Source organism: Orbilia oligospora (assembly GCF_000225545.1).
Source record: "Orbilia oligospora ATCC 24927 unplaced genomic scaffold scaffold00112, whole genome shotgun sequence".
NCBI classification, from domain to species: domain Eukaryota; kingdom Fungi; phylum Ascomycota; class Orbiliomycetes; order Orbiliales; family Orbiliaceae; genus Orbilia; species Orbilia oligospora.
In genome coordinates, this window is record NW_011645669.1 from 414,169 (window position 1) to 429,514 (window position 15,346).

Sequence of the window (15,346 nt, forward strand, 5' to 3'; positions counted from 1 at the left end):
GTGTTGTTGTTGTTTTTTTTTTTTTTTTTTTCTTTCTTTCCCGTTCAATGCCCCTAACTAACTTGTCCAGAAATTGCCGTATAAAGCAGGGCGGTGTCCCACCTGGCCTTGGAAAGGGTAATTTCTCCCCAACCAACCACTTCCTGTGTGCTGTATGTAAGTATTCCTCCCATTACATACATTACCACCCAGTCAGTCACAACAACACATCCCCGCAACAACACCCGTATTTATATTCCGTCTGGTTTGTTTGTTTCCGGCTTCCCTTTCCTGACTCTGCCCTGCTCTACGACCTCTACCTCTGCCTCTGCCTCTACCTCTACCTTTACCACCCCCTTGATCTGGTTTGATTTGATTCGACTCAGTTCAGTTCAGCTACCTCTTTTTTACTACTCACTTAAGAACTCGACTTATCTGACTGACTGGCTTACTCAGTTATATACTTAGTACTTGACCTAACTTGAACCTCCTGGTTACTCTTATCCCTATTGTTGCTAGTACCACCAGTAAGTCAAGTCCTTTTTGTCTTTGCTTCAATTTTTGCTTGCTCTACCTTCGTTTTATATATATCACTTCTCCCAAAGGAATAACCTTCCCACCTCCAAACTTGAACCATCCTGTCCTGTCCTGTCCTGTCCTGTCCCGTCCCATCTTATCCTATTCGATCGCATCCCATCCCATCCTATCATACCCTATTCCCGTCCCGTCCCGTTCTGTCCTGTCCTGTCCTATCCTGTTTTTCCAGGCTGGTTGGTCGAGTCGGCAAAAAGGCTCCATCACAACCAAACAAAAAAAAAAAATCCTCCCCCATCTTTGCCTTTACTAAACTCTTTCCCACCTCGTCTACTTTCGGTAAGCATCGCCTTTTCCCTTATCCCATCGTTCCCTAATCCCTCTCTTTATCGTCGGTATCCCTCCGATACATCGAAACCCAAGTTTGTGTCCAAGTTGAAAAAGTTCAAGTTTAGTCCAATTCAACTACCCTCATCTGCATGATTGTGCCTCTTCCTGCCGCTGCTTCAGCGCTCTTCCTTCCTTTCTTCCTTCCTTCCTTCATTCCTTCCTTTCTCTTTCGCCTTCCATCTGGAAACAATAATGACATCTTTGCCTGATTGGAAAGAACGGCCTTCAGGCCCATCTACATTTACACCATTTCCAACATGAAACCCTCCCGTGTTGATCCCCATGTTGACACGAATGTTCAAGTACCATAACACTAACAAACTAAGCTCAGCTACACACAAACGTCCATCCTTCCTCATTCCTCACTTGGATCTCTCTCTCTCTCTCTCTCTCTCTCTCTCTCTCTCTCTCTCTCTTTTTTTTTTTTTTTTTTTTTTCTTCTCTCTTTTCTTTTTCCCCATCGCCTCTCTCTCTCTCTCGCTAGACCCGAGAATCCCCCTCCACATCGCGTCTCTTCGAAACCCTCGACCTTCTTTCCAACATATCCGCTTAAGGAGTGAAAAAAAAAAAAGCAACAAGAAGAACGGGAATTAGAAGAAAAGGAAAATAAACAGATAAAATCTAAGTTGCTTGGGAAAAACAAAGGAACCGAAAAGAAAAAGTGCAAACATTAAAAATAAGAAGAAGAAGAGGAAGAAAAAGAAAGGGCTCCACACACAGCACCGAAAAAACATCATATCGCGAAAAAAATCTTGCCACTGGAATAAATCCCAGCCTCACAGGCAAGATGTCGGACAACGATGGACAAGGCTCCCCAGGTACCCACGAAGACCTCGTCGGCGCGTCAAACTTGGGCAATGGTAGCCTAGCTCAGGGCACGGGAGCTGTTCCAAATGAATCTCGGGGCATGAAGCGGATGAGACCTACCCAAGATGAGGATGACGATGATGATGATTCTAAACCTGGCCGCGAGAGACGCAAGATCGAAATCAAGTTCATCCAAGACAAATCGCGTCGCCATATCACTTTCTCGAAGAGAAAAGCTGGTATTATGAAGAAGGTACTTTCTTGTTCCAATGATACTACCAAAGAAAAACTATCGGTTCTAATAATCACGTATCAGGCTTACGAGCTTTCGGTTCTTACCGGGACCCAGGTATTATTGCTAGTTGTGTCCGAGACGGGTCTGGTGTACACATTTACCACACCCAAGTTACAACCCCTCGTAACTCGGGCGGAAGGTAAAAACCTCATCCAGGCATGCTTGAACGCCCCAGAACCGAACATTCCTGGCATGCAAGAAAATACAGAACCTGATGACGCGTAAGTTGCCAAAAATATATATTCTTTTCCTCATAAAATTGCTAAGGAAAAACTCTTGCTACTCCAGACCGGAATCTCCAGAGGAACATAGCCATATGCAGATTCCTCAGCAAGCCCGAGCCCTCCCGCCACAAGTCCCAGTTGCGGGAGCTTATAATATGTCACCCGAAGAATATCAATACCTCGCCCAACAACAGCAGCAGGCCCATCGTACTCAATACGGTATGCCCCCTACGCATATGCAGCAGCCTCATCCCGCGCGTTCCTCTTAACAGAACATTTGCATCGATTCTCTATGACGAATCTTGCTTTCACAATCTATAGGTGTGGAGGTGTGTGTGTGTGCGCGCGCGTGCCCTTCCGTCAGCCAACCCGCCTTGGGGGGTAAGGTGGTGGAATCGGAGGAAGTGCCCGGGATAGATAGTTACTTAAGTATTTAGGCCCAGCACTAGAATTACTCTTAAGGAAACGGTATTTCAGCGACGTCTTTCTAGCCTTTTCTTTTCGCGTGTTTTTGTGTGTTTCTCTCGTGACACCTGCACCTCCCTTGCCTGTATATGGACATGTGAAGGACGTCGGGTCCGATTATTAGATAATTGGGCTTCGTGCCGAATGCTATCTTTTCTCTATATATCTATCTCTATCTCTATCTCTATCTCTATCTCTATCTCTATCTCTACCACTCTTTCTTCTTTCTTTCTTTCTTTCCCCCCCCAAAAAAAAAGTTCCTTGAAGGCTTGTTTACGCAGCCTCCGTAGAGCCATTCCTATTCCCTTTTCATCCATCGATTCTGAAGTCCTTACAAACGTACTCGAAATGCCTATGGGGATATGTTTAGCCGTAATCCGCACAGCTGTTTATACCTAGTAGTGCCTACGACCCCCCTGTCCTGTGGAGTTAATATAGTTCGACGCGGCTTGGCCAGTGATAAACAAGCTAAATTCGGTACTTCCAGGATCAGCTAGCGAGAAAACTTTTCGACATCAACAGCCCTCAACTCTGTCAATTTAATTAATTAATTAATTAATTGTCAATCAATCATTCAGTCGTAAATATTAAAGATAAAGATTGAGCGCATGGGTTCAGAGCGCCTAGGTGCAGCAGCAATGCATAGCCAAGGTATTGATGTCCTCATGAACGCTATCCGTCTCGGCGAGATCAATGCTGTTCGGGAACACCTAATAGCTTCTAAACATCACCTCAATGCCGTGGATAAATTTGACTATTCTCCCATCGGTTTGGTAGGTGAATTTACCAAGCAATCATAGAGAATGTTGATGGACGCTTCCTAAACCTGCAGCAATCCTATTCAGGCAAGCCTCTGTGGCCACTATGATATCCTCGAGCTCCTTTTATCACTGGGAGCTAGGTGCGACAGAGGCACCTTCCAAGGTGAAAGGTAAATTGGTTTCTCCTCTTATATACTATGTATAACGGTAAGAGATATACATGTGTACTGTACCTAAGTACTTACACATATGCAGATGCACACGCAGGTGGATGGGTAAGAGCAGGCTAACCGATAATCGCGACCATTGTAATTTAATACAGAGCCGTTTATAGTGCGCTGAATGACCGTATTCGCAACCTCCTCCTAAAATACGATGTCTGTGCAGGGCTCGCTTTCAAGTGCCCGAGGCTACCTCCATACCTATTACCCCACATGGGACGTCTAGACTGACTTCTGTACAGTATTCGGTATCTATAGACAACAAACAGCCATATGCAACGCTGTTGTCGTCTCTACTATCCAAGGAGGTTGGCTGCGCCTCCCTAACAGGAATTTATCGGCCACGTCCAGATGGTGACACTTTTCTCCATCCACATAACAGTGGGGATGGAATTGTTGCCCATGCCTTTGTTCTAATAGCTCGCTCAAAGTACTTCCGTGACATCATGGAGTCTTCGGAATCGCTACAGGTTGACCGATTGCCGATTCCAACGGATGGGAACTCAACCCTAGCAGTACTCAGGTGTATGTATCTGATCGATTCGGACGATAACACCGAAACTGGGGATACCCCGGACTCTATCAAACTTTCGGTTTATTTCGGCCTACCTTCCCTAAGCAAATCAACCAATACGGAGCCGAGAGATGGTACAAACAGGCACACATCGCTTATCGAAGCTGCGCAAGATGACTTTCTTCGACTGTGGGACGAATGTTTGAGCGTTCCTCTCTGTCTGCCTCGTGGCGAACCATTTTCTGTTTCTAAATTAGCACCCCGAGTTCAAGTCCTACGACCGGATGTTGTGTTAGAGGTAGGGTCGCAGTTCGACGACGAGGTTTTTTTTTATGCGGTTCATAAAGCCATGATCCAAAGCGATTTCATCTGTACGGCGGTCCGGTTCAAGCAAGCGTTCCAGTCATCACAGATAGGTGGGCCCACAATAGTATCCATCGATGTCTCGCCTCAAATTATGGAAGCAATTTTGAAATGGTTTTACACCGATATGGTGGATATTCCAGTAGAGGCTGCCCTCGATTTACTACAAGCAGCAGACATGCTTTTAATCGAGAGGCTAAAATCCAGAGCGTGCTTACTTCTAACGACCCAAGATAGCGATGATTTATTGACCGGGGAACGCGGATATTCTATCTTCGACGTTGCCCGAGCGGGCTGGATGACAGGGACGTTTCTTAAGCTTGATCCATTCTGCGCCAGGTTCCTTGCAAATCGTCTGGAGAAGTGTCTGGAGGAGGGCACCATCAGGTTTCAGTTCGAAGAGCTTATCCGCGAGTCAGCCAGTAGGATTCAGAAGAGAGAGGAAACGGATACGATAGAACTTATCGATGACCTTCGGTACTATTTGAGCGGTAAACCCGATGACCCCCCTAAATTTAGTTTACCCTCTCTGGGATTCTACCCAATGGGGCATGTGCTCGAATTTTGTGTTTGATCATTTATATAGAACGGTTTAGGATGCGGTTCGAAGCACTTCCCGCGCACATGTTTTCCGATGAATCGCAGAATCATGTCGACAACATGGAGGCCCAAACCGAGCACACGACCGAGGTACTCAAGACCGACAACCATGAATACGAAAGGCTTACTGGTGCCCTTGACGAACTTTTAGGTGAGACGAAACTATCGTATTGACCTACGTTACAAGAATGGTGATAGTGTACTGGGAGCTGACCCGACGGTTGGAATGATGTTGTAGTTAAACTGGGGTTTGATGTGTAAGGGCAGTGTTGTTGCATTTAATCTAAATCGAATCCATGTAAAGGTACCCCTACTGGTGCTATATACCTACTTATGTATGATTAATATTAAGTATGTACTTACTTAGGTAAGTAAGCATCCAAGCTATTCCTGGTATCGACGTTAAATTTAATCAATACGAGCGAGACTGCGGTCTATTATATCTTGTATATCGAATATTGTAAGGAGGTAGGTAGGCTGGTAGGTAGATACTCACGGTCATCCTCCCTCTGCCATCAATCTTCACTCCACTCCACTCCACCTCACCTCACCTCACTTCACTTCACTTCACTTCACTTCACTTCACAACATTCAGCTCCACCGCACCGACTTGACATCTATTCTCAACTCAGCTCAGCTCAGCTGGTCACGCAACCGTATCGAATAAATCCGTAGCTTAGAATCAGTTACACATACACCCGTTCACTTCACTTCACTTCACTTCACTCCACTCCACTCCACTTCATTTCGCATTTGCATTCAAATTGACATATTAATAATAATTTATTTATTATTATTATCATTATCGATATTCACATACATACATCTACATCTGCGCGCGCATCCTCATATATACCTTACTCTCAATCATCCACACATACGCATACGCATACACATCAACGTACCCATATAAAGGCTCGGGAATTCTGCTGCTGCATTGTCAACCAACCCAGAGACCCCGCTCAATTGTTCTAAACATCCCCTTTCCCCAAACCATCCCTTAAAAAAAAAAAAAAAAAACGCCAACTCGCGCGAACCTTGCCAACTCGATTGGTCAATTGAAACCCCTTTCTTCTCTCTGCGGCCGACTAAACTGCTGGCAAGAAACGAAGGCAATGTGCATTAAATGAGATTCCACCATCTCCGTACCCATCGCCACTGGTTTCATCGTTGAATTCATTGAGGTGAGAAGGGACTTCTCCTTAGTGCTTCCATTCCAATTGATTATATCGCCTGTTTCTGCCCCCCCCCCCCCCCTCTCACTTTGCCCCCTTACAAATTGAGATTTACTCCAATGAGACCGAGGCCGTTGATTGCATTGTAGTCAGTCAAGAGGTTGTATCGGCCAAGGAGGAGAAAAACATCTTTACGGCCTCATCTGTGTGACAGTGCCGTTTGTCAACCTAAACATTTCCAATGCAATGCCCGAAACATCTCGAGGTCTCCACCATTGCCAAATAACTTAGGTACTAGAAAGGATAATGGGATCGATGGAGGCTCTCGTGCATCTGCATTGTCCTTGGTCCCTTTCTCTCGCTTCCCCCCTCCCCCCCTCCCCTGCTTCCCCTTCAAAATGATGAACACCCGCTTGAGTACTTGCCTCTTAACATTATGCAGACCTGCTGACTTGGCTGCCAAAGTATTTTTCTTATTCCACCCCATTCGACTCTTAATTCCTTATTTTATTTTACCTTCATAGTTTTGTTCTTCGCCCAGAATAAAAATATAGTAATAGAGGATACAGGTTCCGAGCAACCTCCGGAAACACCAAAATGCCGACTCCTTTCAAAAATACGATGCCTAGCTCGCAGCAAATCAATGGAGACCGGGTCCTTTTCCCAAGCGAGCAGCCTCGTTTAAATCCGAATTCCGCTCTCCAGGGCCAATCGCCGAACCTGGGCGACGAGGTCTTTCATCATTCCAACCTATCACCCCACGATGGCACAGATAATGGCTTGGGCCTTCATGGGCTTCATACCCCACAGACCTTGGATCTCCACAAAAACAATGGCAGTAACGACAGCCTTACATTTCAGACGTACACTAATCCCTTGGATAACCACATTAACTACGGTGTCCATGGGCTAGACTTCAATCCAACTGTCCTCCCAATCTCCTACAATCAAGGGAACGCGGACGATCCTCATGGTGCGGTTATGGCGGCATTCTTTCCAAACTCTGATGGCGGGCCAAAGCTTGATTCTCATACTGAAGCCCCCTATGGCACTGGAATTGGGACTGGTAACCCCCAACCAAGTCAAATTTCCATAAAAGAGGAAGCACAATCAGGCGGGGAAACACCCCAAAGAACCCCTCGCCCAGTTGTTCCCGGAAGCTCCAGCAAAGCTGCAACTATATCAGGGTCGAATTCAAAGATCATACCACCCCCAATAAATACGGATGCGCAGAGCCCGCAAATAGGAGGCGGTGGTGGTGGTGGCGGAACGAAGAGTCAACATAACACTTGGAGAAGAGGAAACAAAGGACGGACCCCGTTATCCGTCAAACGATCACAGTCTACTCCCAATGTTCAACTTGCGGCACAGCTAGCAGCAGCGAGCGCTGTTTCCGCCCCCCCGATACCCTCGGCAAACACGACGGATGACATCTCACCCGTCACTCTTGCGTACCAGCTTGATAAAAAGCGAAACAAATTAGGGTACCATCGGACTTCTGTTGCATGTGGTATGCCCAACCTCACGCAACCCACACCCCAAACTCCACAACTCAGCTTTTATCCTACAATGTAGAAGATTTGATATCTAATTACTTCCGTATTGCTTTATTATAGGGCACTGTCGGCGACGCAAAATAAGATGTATCCTTGCGAAGGACGAAAGCGGACGTTGTTCCAACTGCATACGGCTCAAGAAGGAATGCAGTTTCTACCCAGTAGAATCTGCAGACCGCCGGCCCCGCTCGGCCTCGAAGCCAGAAATATCTTCACAAATCTTCCAGGACAACTGCTCATCGCCTTCTTCACCAACTCGGTCCCCCAGACTCAGCGTTGATCAAATAAACATGGCCCCGGTATATGATGGAAGTTTATATCCATCGTCTCTGCCAATCACGCCAAATTACGAGTGTGAAACACCGACCTCCACGTTCGATGAAACCTACAGGAACAGGAGCTTTTCTTCCAGTAGCCGGGCCTCCTTGGCGTTTTCGAACTCAGGTTCGCGCCGGCCGAGCCTTGCACACATGTTCACAGCTCCTCTGCCCTCCCGGGAGTTTCGGTCATTATCAGATGCCTCTCCTACATATATGGAAACATTTTCTAGTTTCGCCTCACGGTTTGGGAATAGTACGAAGGCCATTGGGATTGGGATCGAAGACCCCACCTCTTCATTTTGGAGGCTCGAGAATGCTTCCAACAACTTTTCACCACTCTCCCAACATATCAATTTCGGCGGGATGCCATCATTACAAGAGGATTCTGTTCGACATGAGCGTCTTAATTCGGTTGATAATGGGGTTGGGCCCATGGCCCAGAGCTACGCAGATCCGGGCCTTTTTTCTGTTGGATCAGACCCACCGATTGAAAATATTATCTCCCATGCCGCCAAAGCGGTTATGGATGTACAGACGAGTCAAGCCTTTATTGAGGGCGCAGAAGCATTTCCGGTAGATGGCGGCTATGACCTTCCATGGAATGACCCAAGCAAGGGCGGGGCTTCTGGTATAGCACACAGTTCCAGCCTCGCGGAAAACTGGTTCTTACCACAGCAGTCTATCACCGACATGGTCTGCGACCCCGACTCACTCCAACATCTCAACCAAACAGCGCTTGGAGTTAAGCATGAGTGAAACCTTCTATCAAACAAAAACCGGGTATTACCTTTTCTTCTTTTGATGTTTAGCCCCTACCTTGTTTATCTAATTTTTAACTCCTCATGGCATGCTCGTTATGGTTTGGGCGGCTGCGACAGTTTCCTCTGATCTTTCCCCATTACATATTTCCTTTCATACAAAACATTTTATACTCTTCCACTTTTTATTTTTTGGTGTTTTATTTCTTTCCGTTCTTCTTTCCTCCGATTGGCTCAGAAAACGGCAGTGGTCTAGCAAGCTTTGGTTTTATCTGATTACATTGTATATTTAAGCATTCGGGCGCAGATGGGCCTTCTTGTTGAGAGGCTTAACATTTGGCAACAGTTGACCATCAAAAAAAAAACGAAGTTATTGGGCTCATTAAGCCTAGCTTACAACGCCATGTCACCACATGGAGCTTTTAGCTACTAGTGGTACTTCGCGTGTAGTTCGCGATTTGGCTAGGTGGAAGCAGATGGATAAGGATAAGACACGATGCAATATAATATCCAGCAGCTTCGGGAATAGTGAGCTGGTGTAGGAACCCCACAATTTTGGTTGAGTCAATTGAAGCAACAGGAGCGGATAGGTTTACAAAAGATACTCATATCCTATCAATGTCGACATCAGATGTGTCGTCATCTTCTCCTTCGATTCCAAAGTCCACACCCCCATCATCCATGCCCTCGATATCGAATGTGCCTTCGTTGATTTTCGCGGATTCTGGTAACTCTCCGTATGCCTTCAGGTTTCTGGCTTCATCGGCGGTGTATTTGAGAATTACATCACCCTTTTCGTCTTGGTAATCCCGAAGAGAGAGTAGAATAATATCGCCTTGGTTTATCCAAACCTATAGAATAGAGGACCGAGTAGATGAACCCTCGATGTTAGAAGAGGAAGAGGAAGGAGAAGAGAAAAGGGAGAAGAGAAAGGAGCATAACCCAACCTTTTTGCGAAGCTTCCCTCGAATATGAGCTAGCCGCTTCTCACCGTCGAAGCACATTGCTTCAAGTCTACCATTGCCGAGCATTTTTGTGACTTGGGCATACTCTAATCGAAAATCAGTCACCACGTTACGTTTTGAGAAATTGGGGTGTGTGTGCACATCATGATACATGCAGATTCACGTACCTTGGCCGTCCTCTTTGAAAGTAAGCTCTCTTTTCTCATTGTCGTTTTCATTCTTCCCTCTACGACGATTTTTACCTCCCTGTATAAATAGAAACATCAACATCAGCGCAATTTCGCCACCTTGGCCGGCTTGGTAAGAGGTAGGACAGTCAGTGACAGACCTTTCCCTTGTTCTTGGGCATATTTATTACACTGCTTCGGTATTGACGGGAGAGATGTCGTTTGGGCTATCGATACAAGCTTATTGGAGACGATTTTTCTTTCCTTTTCCTTTTCTTTCCTTTTCCTTTTCCTTTCCCTTTTTTTTGTGGTGGGTCCTTTTTGGTCGGTGAGGCTTTCTCGAGGTGATGTGAAGTGGGATGGTAACAACAGAGCCACTATTTAGTCTCCAGTAATTTTTAGAGTTTCCCAAATTGTGGCGCCGCGCAGACACGGCCACATTATTGTTGTGCCAGCCACACCCGTTCTCCACTATACCGCACCGCACAGACATGCACCAGCTTCATGCGCACCATCGCAGGACACCAACTTCCCAGCGCGGGACATCCTCCTCTAACCTCCTCTTCCTATCTATCAGGGTACGGACTCTAAACTTAACAAAGTTTGGTCCCGTGAATGGCTTCTCATGATGAAAGACGACGCTCGTCTCGAAACTCCATCTCTTCCAGCGATGCCGAACTTATAAGGGACCACTCACGGCGGCTGGGGCTAGCGTCCCCATCTGCGTCCTCCGCATCCAGCCAGTTGCTCGACCCATCCACCGTTGGCGCCCTTTCCTCCCACTTTGACCAATTGCTAGGGGCAATAGCGGGGAGGATTGAGAGTGTTTGTACTACACATTCATTGATATATTCTTCTCTTCCAATACGTATGCTTCCCACAAGCGCTTCTAACTCCCTACTCGCCTTGAGATCATAGCTGTCGGAGCAAACCCGAATCTCCACTCAACAAAGCCACCGACAGCACCTATCCACTGTCGACAAAGCCACAGCCGAAATCGAAAGATTCAAAGAAATACTACATCAGATTGACGAGCTCGAGCTCGAATTCGACCGCATTCGTCGTATACAAGAAATTGTATCAAACTTCAAATCACGAGTGGCGACTCTCGAACGAAGACTTGGAAGATGATGCTGGTCTTCAACAGCCTTCGGCTCGTCAAACATACCGGCCACCGCCACCGCCTTCACCTTCGATGGGTTTTTTGGATGATTTCCCGCATTACCAATACTTAATAAGATGACTAAAATCAACACATTTGGAGGTCTAGGAATGTGCCGCCTAGTTCCAAAAAGCACCAACAGCCCGAACCCGAATATATTCCAGGCACTACCTGCCTTCTCCAGTCCTAGCTCATACGATACATCACGGACTAGTGTCGATGATTGCTTTCGTGTATATACCAAATGCATTGCCTCACCATTCTAAGCTCTCTAGTAGGTGCGACTCATCCTGGACCTTGATCAACTAGTATTGTGTGGCACTGACCTCGACAACTAAACGCCGATAGGCTGACTACTCCTGCGTTTAGAAGGCCTTCAGCTTCTATCTGGCCCAGCTCATGGATGTGGCTATCACCGCCAAGGACAAAACACAATATGTTACCCTCTAGAAGGCTCGTCCCGCTCCCAGACTAGAAGGAAAGCTGTAGATTTCTCTTTTAACCAGCCCTATCAGTCGAGGGCGAGATATAGTGGAATAAAACACAGCAGTGAACTAAAGCAAACGAAATTTGAATTGAAGAGTACGTGCATCGAAAGTACATATTTGGTGTGCCGGGAATTAGATACTGAATAAGCAATTTTGGAAAATAAAAAGGGGATTAACAATATTTGCAGATAAAATTCTGCAGTGTAGACCCTTATTTGTTCTTTTTCGAGCTTTTGAGCCCTGGAAACCTAAGTATTCATGTAGCTAGCGAAAAGTCAGCATGTTTAATACGGTAAATAAAAACCTGTCGTGCTTACCGGCTAGCGTCGATTCCGCCCTCGGGAAATTGTTCCAATTGCACTTCGAATCGTTCCATGATTTTATCCAAGACTTCGGCGTCCTCTTTGCTGCTGACGAAACTGATGCTCAACCCCTTGGTACCGAATCGGCCGGCACGGCCCACCCTGTGAAGGTAGGAATCGGGATCGGCGGGAAGGTCGTAATTTATCGCAAGATTGATACGCTCGATATCGATTCCACGGCCAAAAACGTCCGTAGCCACGCAGATTCGTTTGTTAAATTCTTTGAAAGACGTGTAGCGTTTGATACGTTCTTCCTGCGATATGCCCGAATGCACAGCGATGGAGGGGAAATTGCACTCGACAAGCAGCTTGTTTAACTCGTTGGCCCGAACAGTCGACTTGACGAAAATGATGACTTGGTTGAATTCAAGTTGATCGAGAAGATCATTCAGCTTTCGATTCTTCTCCTTTTCATCAAGTTTAATGTAGTATTGTTGTAGACCATGGAGTGTGAGTTTTGTTTCATCGTCGACAAAGATTTCGAGCGGCGATTGCATGAACTTCTTGCATATCGGTCGAATGTCTTGTGACAGTGTGGCAGAGAACATCATAACTTGCTTGCTCTGTGGGGTTGCCCTAAATATCTCTTGAACGTCACGGCGCATATCTAGTTATTTCATTCTTAGCAAGCAGATTCCGAGCAATAGGTTGAAGGCAGAGTTGCTCTCCGGGTCAATATGAATGCTATACGAACCAATCTGATCAAGCATTTTGTCGCACTCGTCTAAAACAAATGCTTTAACGCTCCCAAGGCGTAGATGTTTGTCCCGTACAAGTGCATTAAGCCTTCCAGGTGTCGCAACAATGATGTGAGGGTGCGTGTCCTTGTTCTTCAAGACTTCGATATCCTTTTGCATAGGTGTACCACCATAAAAGACGCTGCATTTAACCTCCGGCATGTATTTCGAGAATCTTGTATACTCATTTCGGATCTGGTAGGCTAGCTCGCGTGTATGGCACATTACCAGGACAGCAGTTTCCCCGGCAACTGGATCAAGCTGTTGGAGCGTGGTTAACACGAATACAGCTGTCTTCCCCAACCCAGATTTTGCCTGGCAAAGAACATCGGTACCCAGAATAGCCTGTGGAATGCAAACTTGCTGGACTGTAACAAGTGAAGTTGGTGTTAGATGCGAATCATCAAAGATGGCTTGGCTCGGAACCGAGAATGAAAGCCGAAAGCAGAAGGACCAAACTAAGCAATGGGGACAAGAGGTAAAGTTATGTTTAGGAGGGCGGATATCCAGTAGTATCAAGGGAGGAAGGCGGTGTAGAATTCTTGAGCGGCATGGCCGTGATCTGACTCCTACCCCACCCCTTTAACCACTGTAGGGAGATACTCGGTTCGGAGCCGCATTTTGTGAGGTCCAGTATGTCCATTGTAGAATCCCGATGATGATGCGACGAGCCCTTAGTAGCGTGGTTTTCCTTCCAAGATCGGGCCTTGCGCGCCTAGCGCCAACGAAGCCATGCAGTCGAAAGACCAATTGTGGTTTCTTCCACCCAATAAGCCACAGTTGGGCGGCAGTAGCTCCATCCGGTGTTACTATGGCAGTGCCATCCGTTTCCCATAAATCTCGGCTATATCGAGCTGGTGTTGGTATGTTTTCTCATTCCGGTTTGGGAAATCACAGAGTATTATTGGAATCTTGGAAGCCCACTGGACGAAATATGTTTTGGTGCAAGGAACAATAAAGGAGCGGACATAGCAGGAGAAGTAGACTGACCCTCGGAAGGATGCTCGAAGCCGCAGTCGACGATTGCTCGGAGGAGTTCCGGTTTCAAGAGAAAGTCGCGAAAACCGGTGCTGTGTATTCCGACATATGAGCCCTTTTTATTATCGGCTTGGTTCGACGTTGTCGTTTCGTTCTTTTGTGCTTCACCATTACCCGTTACTCCAGTTGCTTCGGTAGGCGCGTTTGCTTCGTTTCCGATTTCGTCGTCGGAGTAATCAATGAGATCCTCTTCGTGTTCAGACATGGTTACCAGTGTCAAAAGAGCCGACTGTGCTGGAATGTGAAGTCCATACGAGTGAGCAGATTATCGAGAAAATAGTGTTACTGGAGGCTAAATAATCGCGTACCTAGTTTGTTTAGGAGTGTGGTGTGATGTGAACTTCGGGTGGTGAGCAGCTTGATGTTTGTGTGTTAGAGAAACAGTTCTTATGAGGTGGCGACTATGTGAAGGAAGTTGGAGGCAAGGGTCAAAAATGGGCACAACGCACCAACCATATATATCATGTTTGTGAGCAGAACGACGCAGCAGGTTTAAACAATAATAATGAATTAGAAGATTGAATAATTAAATAATTAAATAATTAAATACAAACCGTTTAATTTTTTATGGGCTTATCAGCAAGCCCTGCATGATAATTTAGTTTAATATTTGTTATAATAAGTAGTATGTTAACAACCTTGGTTCAAGATGTTTTTAAAAAAAATGATAACCAAAAAGTTTTGATAAAGAGAATGCATCATAGTAATAAAATTAATAATTAAATAATAAATAAATAAGTATTAATTGTAAGCTACTGCTTAATTATATGTGTAATATATCTAATGTGAGGATGGAGCGGTTTAAAGCAGTTTAATATCTTAGTAAATCTAAACTACATGGATTTATAAATTTTAAAATTTAAATTGTCCCAATAAACTTAAAAATAATAATAAATTATTTTACGCAGTTTTTAAAAAAAAATTTAAATCTATCTAAAAAGTATTATAAAGTTTTATGTGTCAAACTACAGTCTATGACTATGGTTCTCTCCGAATCTCTCGTAAATACTTAAAGCATGAAGTAATATATCTTATTATGCAGAATTAACTTAAATTATTCAATACTAATTTATATTATTACTAGTTATATATTTTATATATATATATAGCAATCTAACTACTAGTAGGTATTTTTCTATAAAAGTTTTATTTTTTATTGATTCGTGTTAGCAGTCATAGTACTTAGAGAAATCGGTAGCCAGAAAAATACAATAAAAACAATGTATTACAATGATAGGAGTTAATGATCAAGTAGTAACTAATTACTAATTAATTATTGAATGATTGTTAATTAATTATTAAGTGATTATAAATTGATTATAGATTAATTATTATAATTTTTACTATATAAGTGTTACAATAGCTGGGCGGGAACTACGAGATCGCAATCCACTAACTATGTGTACGGGTAGAGAATAAAACGAAGAAAATTTATAGCTAGAGAATCTATTAATTTATAATTACA

General features: G+C 44.9%; 6 protein-coding genes across 6 annotated transcripts; 4 read left to right on the forward strand and 2 right to left on the reverse strand.

The window, feature by feature from the left end:
• Nucleotides 1-1,690: 1,690 nt before the first annotated feature.
• Nucleotides 1,691-2,498, forward strand: AOL_s00112g128 (uncharacterized protein; the record flags this gene model as incomplete). The annotated part of the gene is made up of 3 exons (XM_011127158.1): nt 1,691-1,963; nt 2,027-2,226; nt 2,294-2,498. The coding sequence occupies 3 exons, from the start codon at nt 1,691-1,693 to the stop codon at nt 2,496-2,498; spliced, it is 678 nt and encodes a 225-aa protein (XP_011125460.1).
• Nucleotides 2,499-3,302: 804 nt separating this feature from the next.
• Nucleotides 3,303-5,414, forward strand: AOL_s00112g129 (uncharacterized protein; the record flags this gene model as incomplete). Its single annotated transcript, XM_011127159.1, has 5 exons — nt 3,303-3,471; nt 3,527-3,625; nt 3,935-5,044; nt 5,140-5,304; nt 5,392-5,414. 5 exons carry the CDS (start codon nt 3,303-3,305, stop codon nt 5,412-5,414), a joined length of 1,566 nt encoding a protein of 521 aa, XP_011125461.1.
• A 1,511-nt stretch (nt 5,415-6,925) lies between these two features.
• Nucleotides 6,926-8,960, forward strand: AOL_s00112g130 (uncharacterized protein; the record flags this gene model as incomplete). Its single annotated transcript, XM_011127160.1, has 2 exons — nt 6,926-7,838; nt 7,945-8,960. The coding sequence occupies 2 exons, from the start codon at nt 6,926-6,928 to the stop codon at nt 8,958-8,960; spliced, it is 1,929 nt and encodes a 642-aa protein (XP_011125462.1).
• Nucleotides 8,961-9,567: 607 nt separating this feature from the next.
• Nucleotides 9,568-10,276, reverse strand: AOL_s00112g131 (uncharacterized protein; the record flags this gene model as incomplete). Its single annotated transcript, XM_011127161.1, has 4 exons — nt 9,568-9,813; nt 9,910-10,013; nt 10,095-10,173; nt 10,256-10,276. 4 exons carry the CDS (start codon nt 10,274-10,276, stop codon nt 9,568-9,570), a joined length of 450 nt encoding a protein of 149 aa, XP_011125463.1.
• Nucleotides 10,277-10,709: 433 nt separating this feature from the next.
• AOL_s00112g132 (uncharacterized protein) lies at nt 10,710-11,225 on the forward strand (the record flags this gene model as incomplete). The annotated part of the gene is made up of 2 exons (XM_011127162.1): nt 10,710-10,919; nt 11,013-11,225. 2 exons carry the CDS (start codon nt 10,710-10,712, stop codon nt 11,223-11,225), a joined length of 423 nt encoding a protein of 140 aa, XP_011125464.1.
• Nucleotides 11,226-11,992: 767 nt separating this feature from the next.
• On the reverse strand, nt 11,993-14,086 carry AOL_s00112g133 (uncharacterized protein; the record flags this gene model as incomplete). The annotated part of the gene is made up of 4 exons (XM_011127163.1): nt 11,993-12,008; nt 12,062-12,713; nt 12,801-13,211; nt 13,834-14,086. 4 exons carry the CDS (start codon nt 14,084-14,086, stop codon nt 11,993-11,995), a joined length of 1,332 nt encoding a protein of 443 aa, XP_011125465.1.
• Between the last annotated feature and the right edge of the window lie 1,260 nt (nt 14,087-15,346).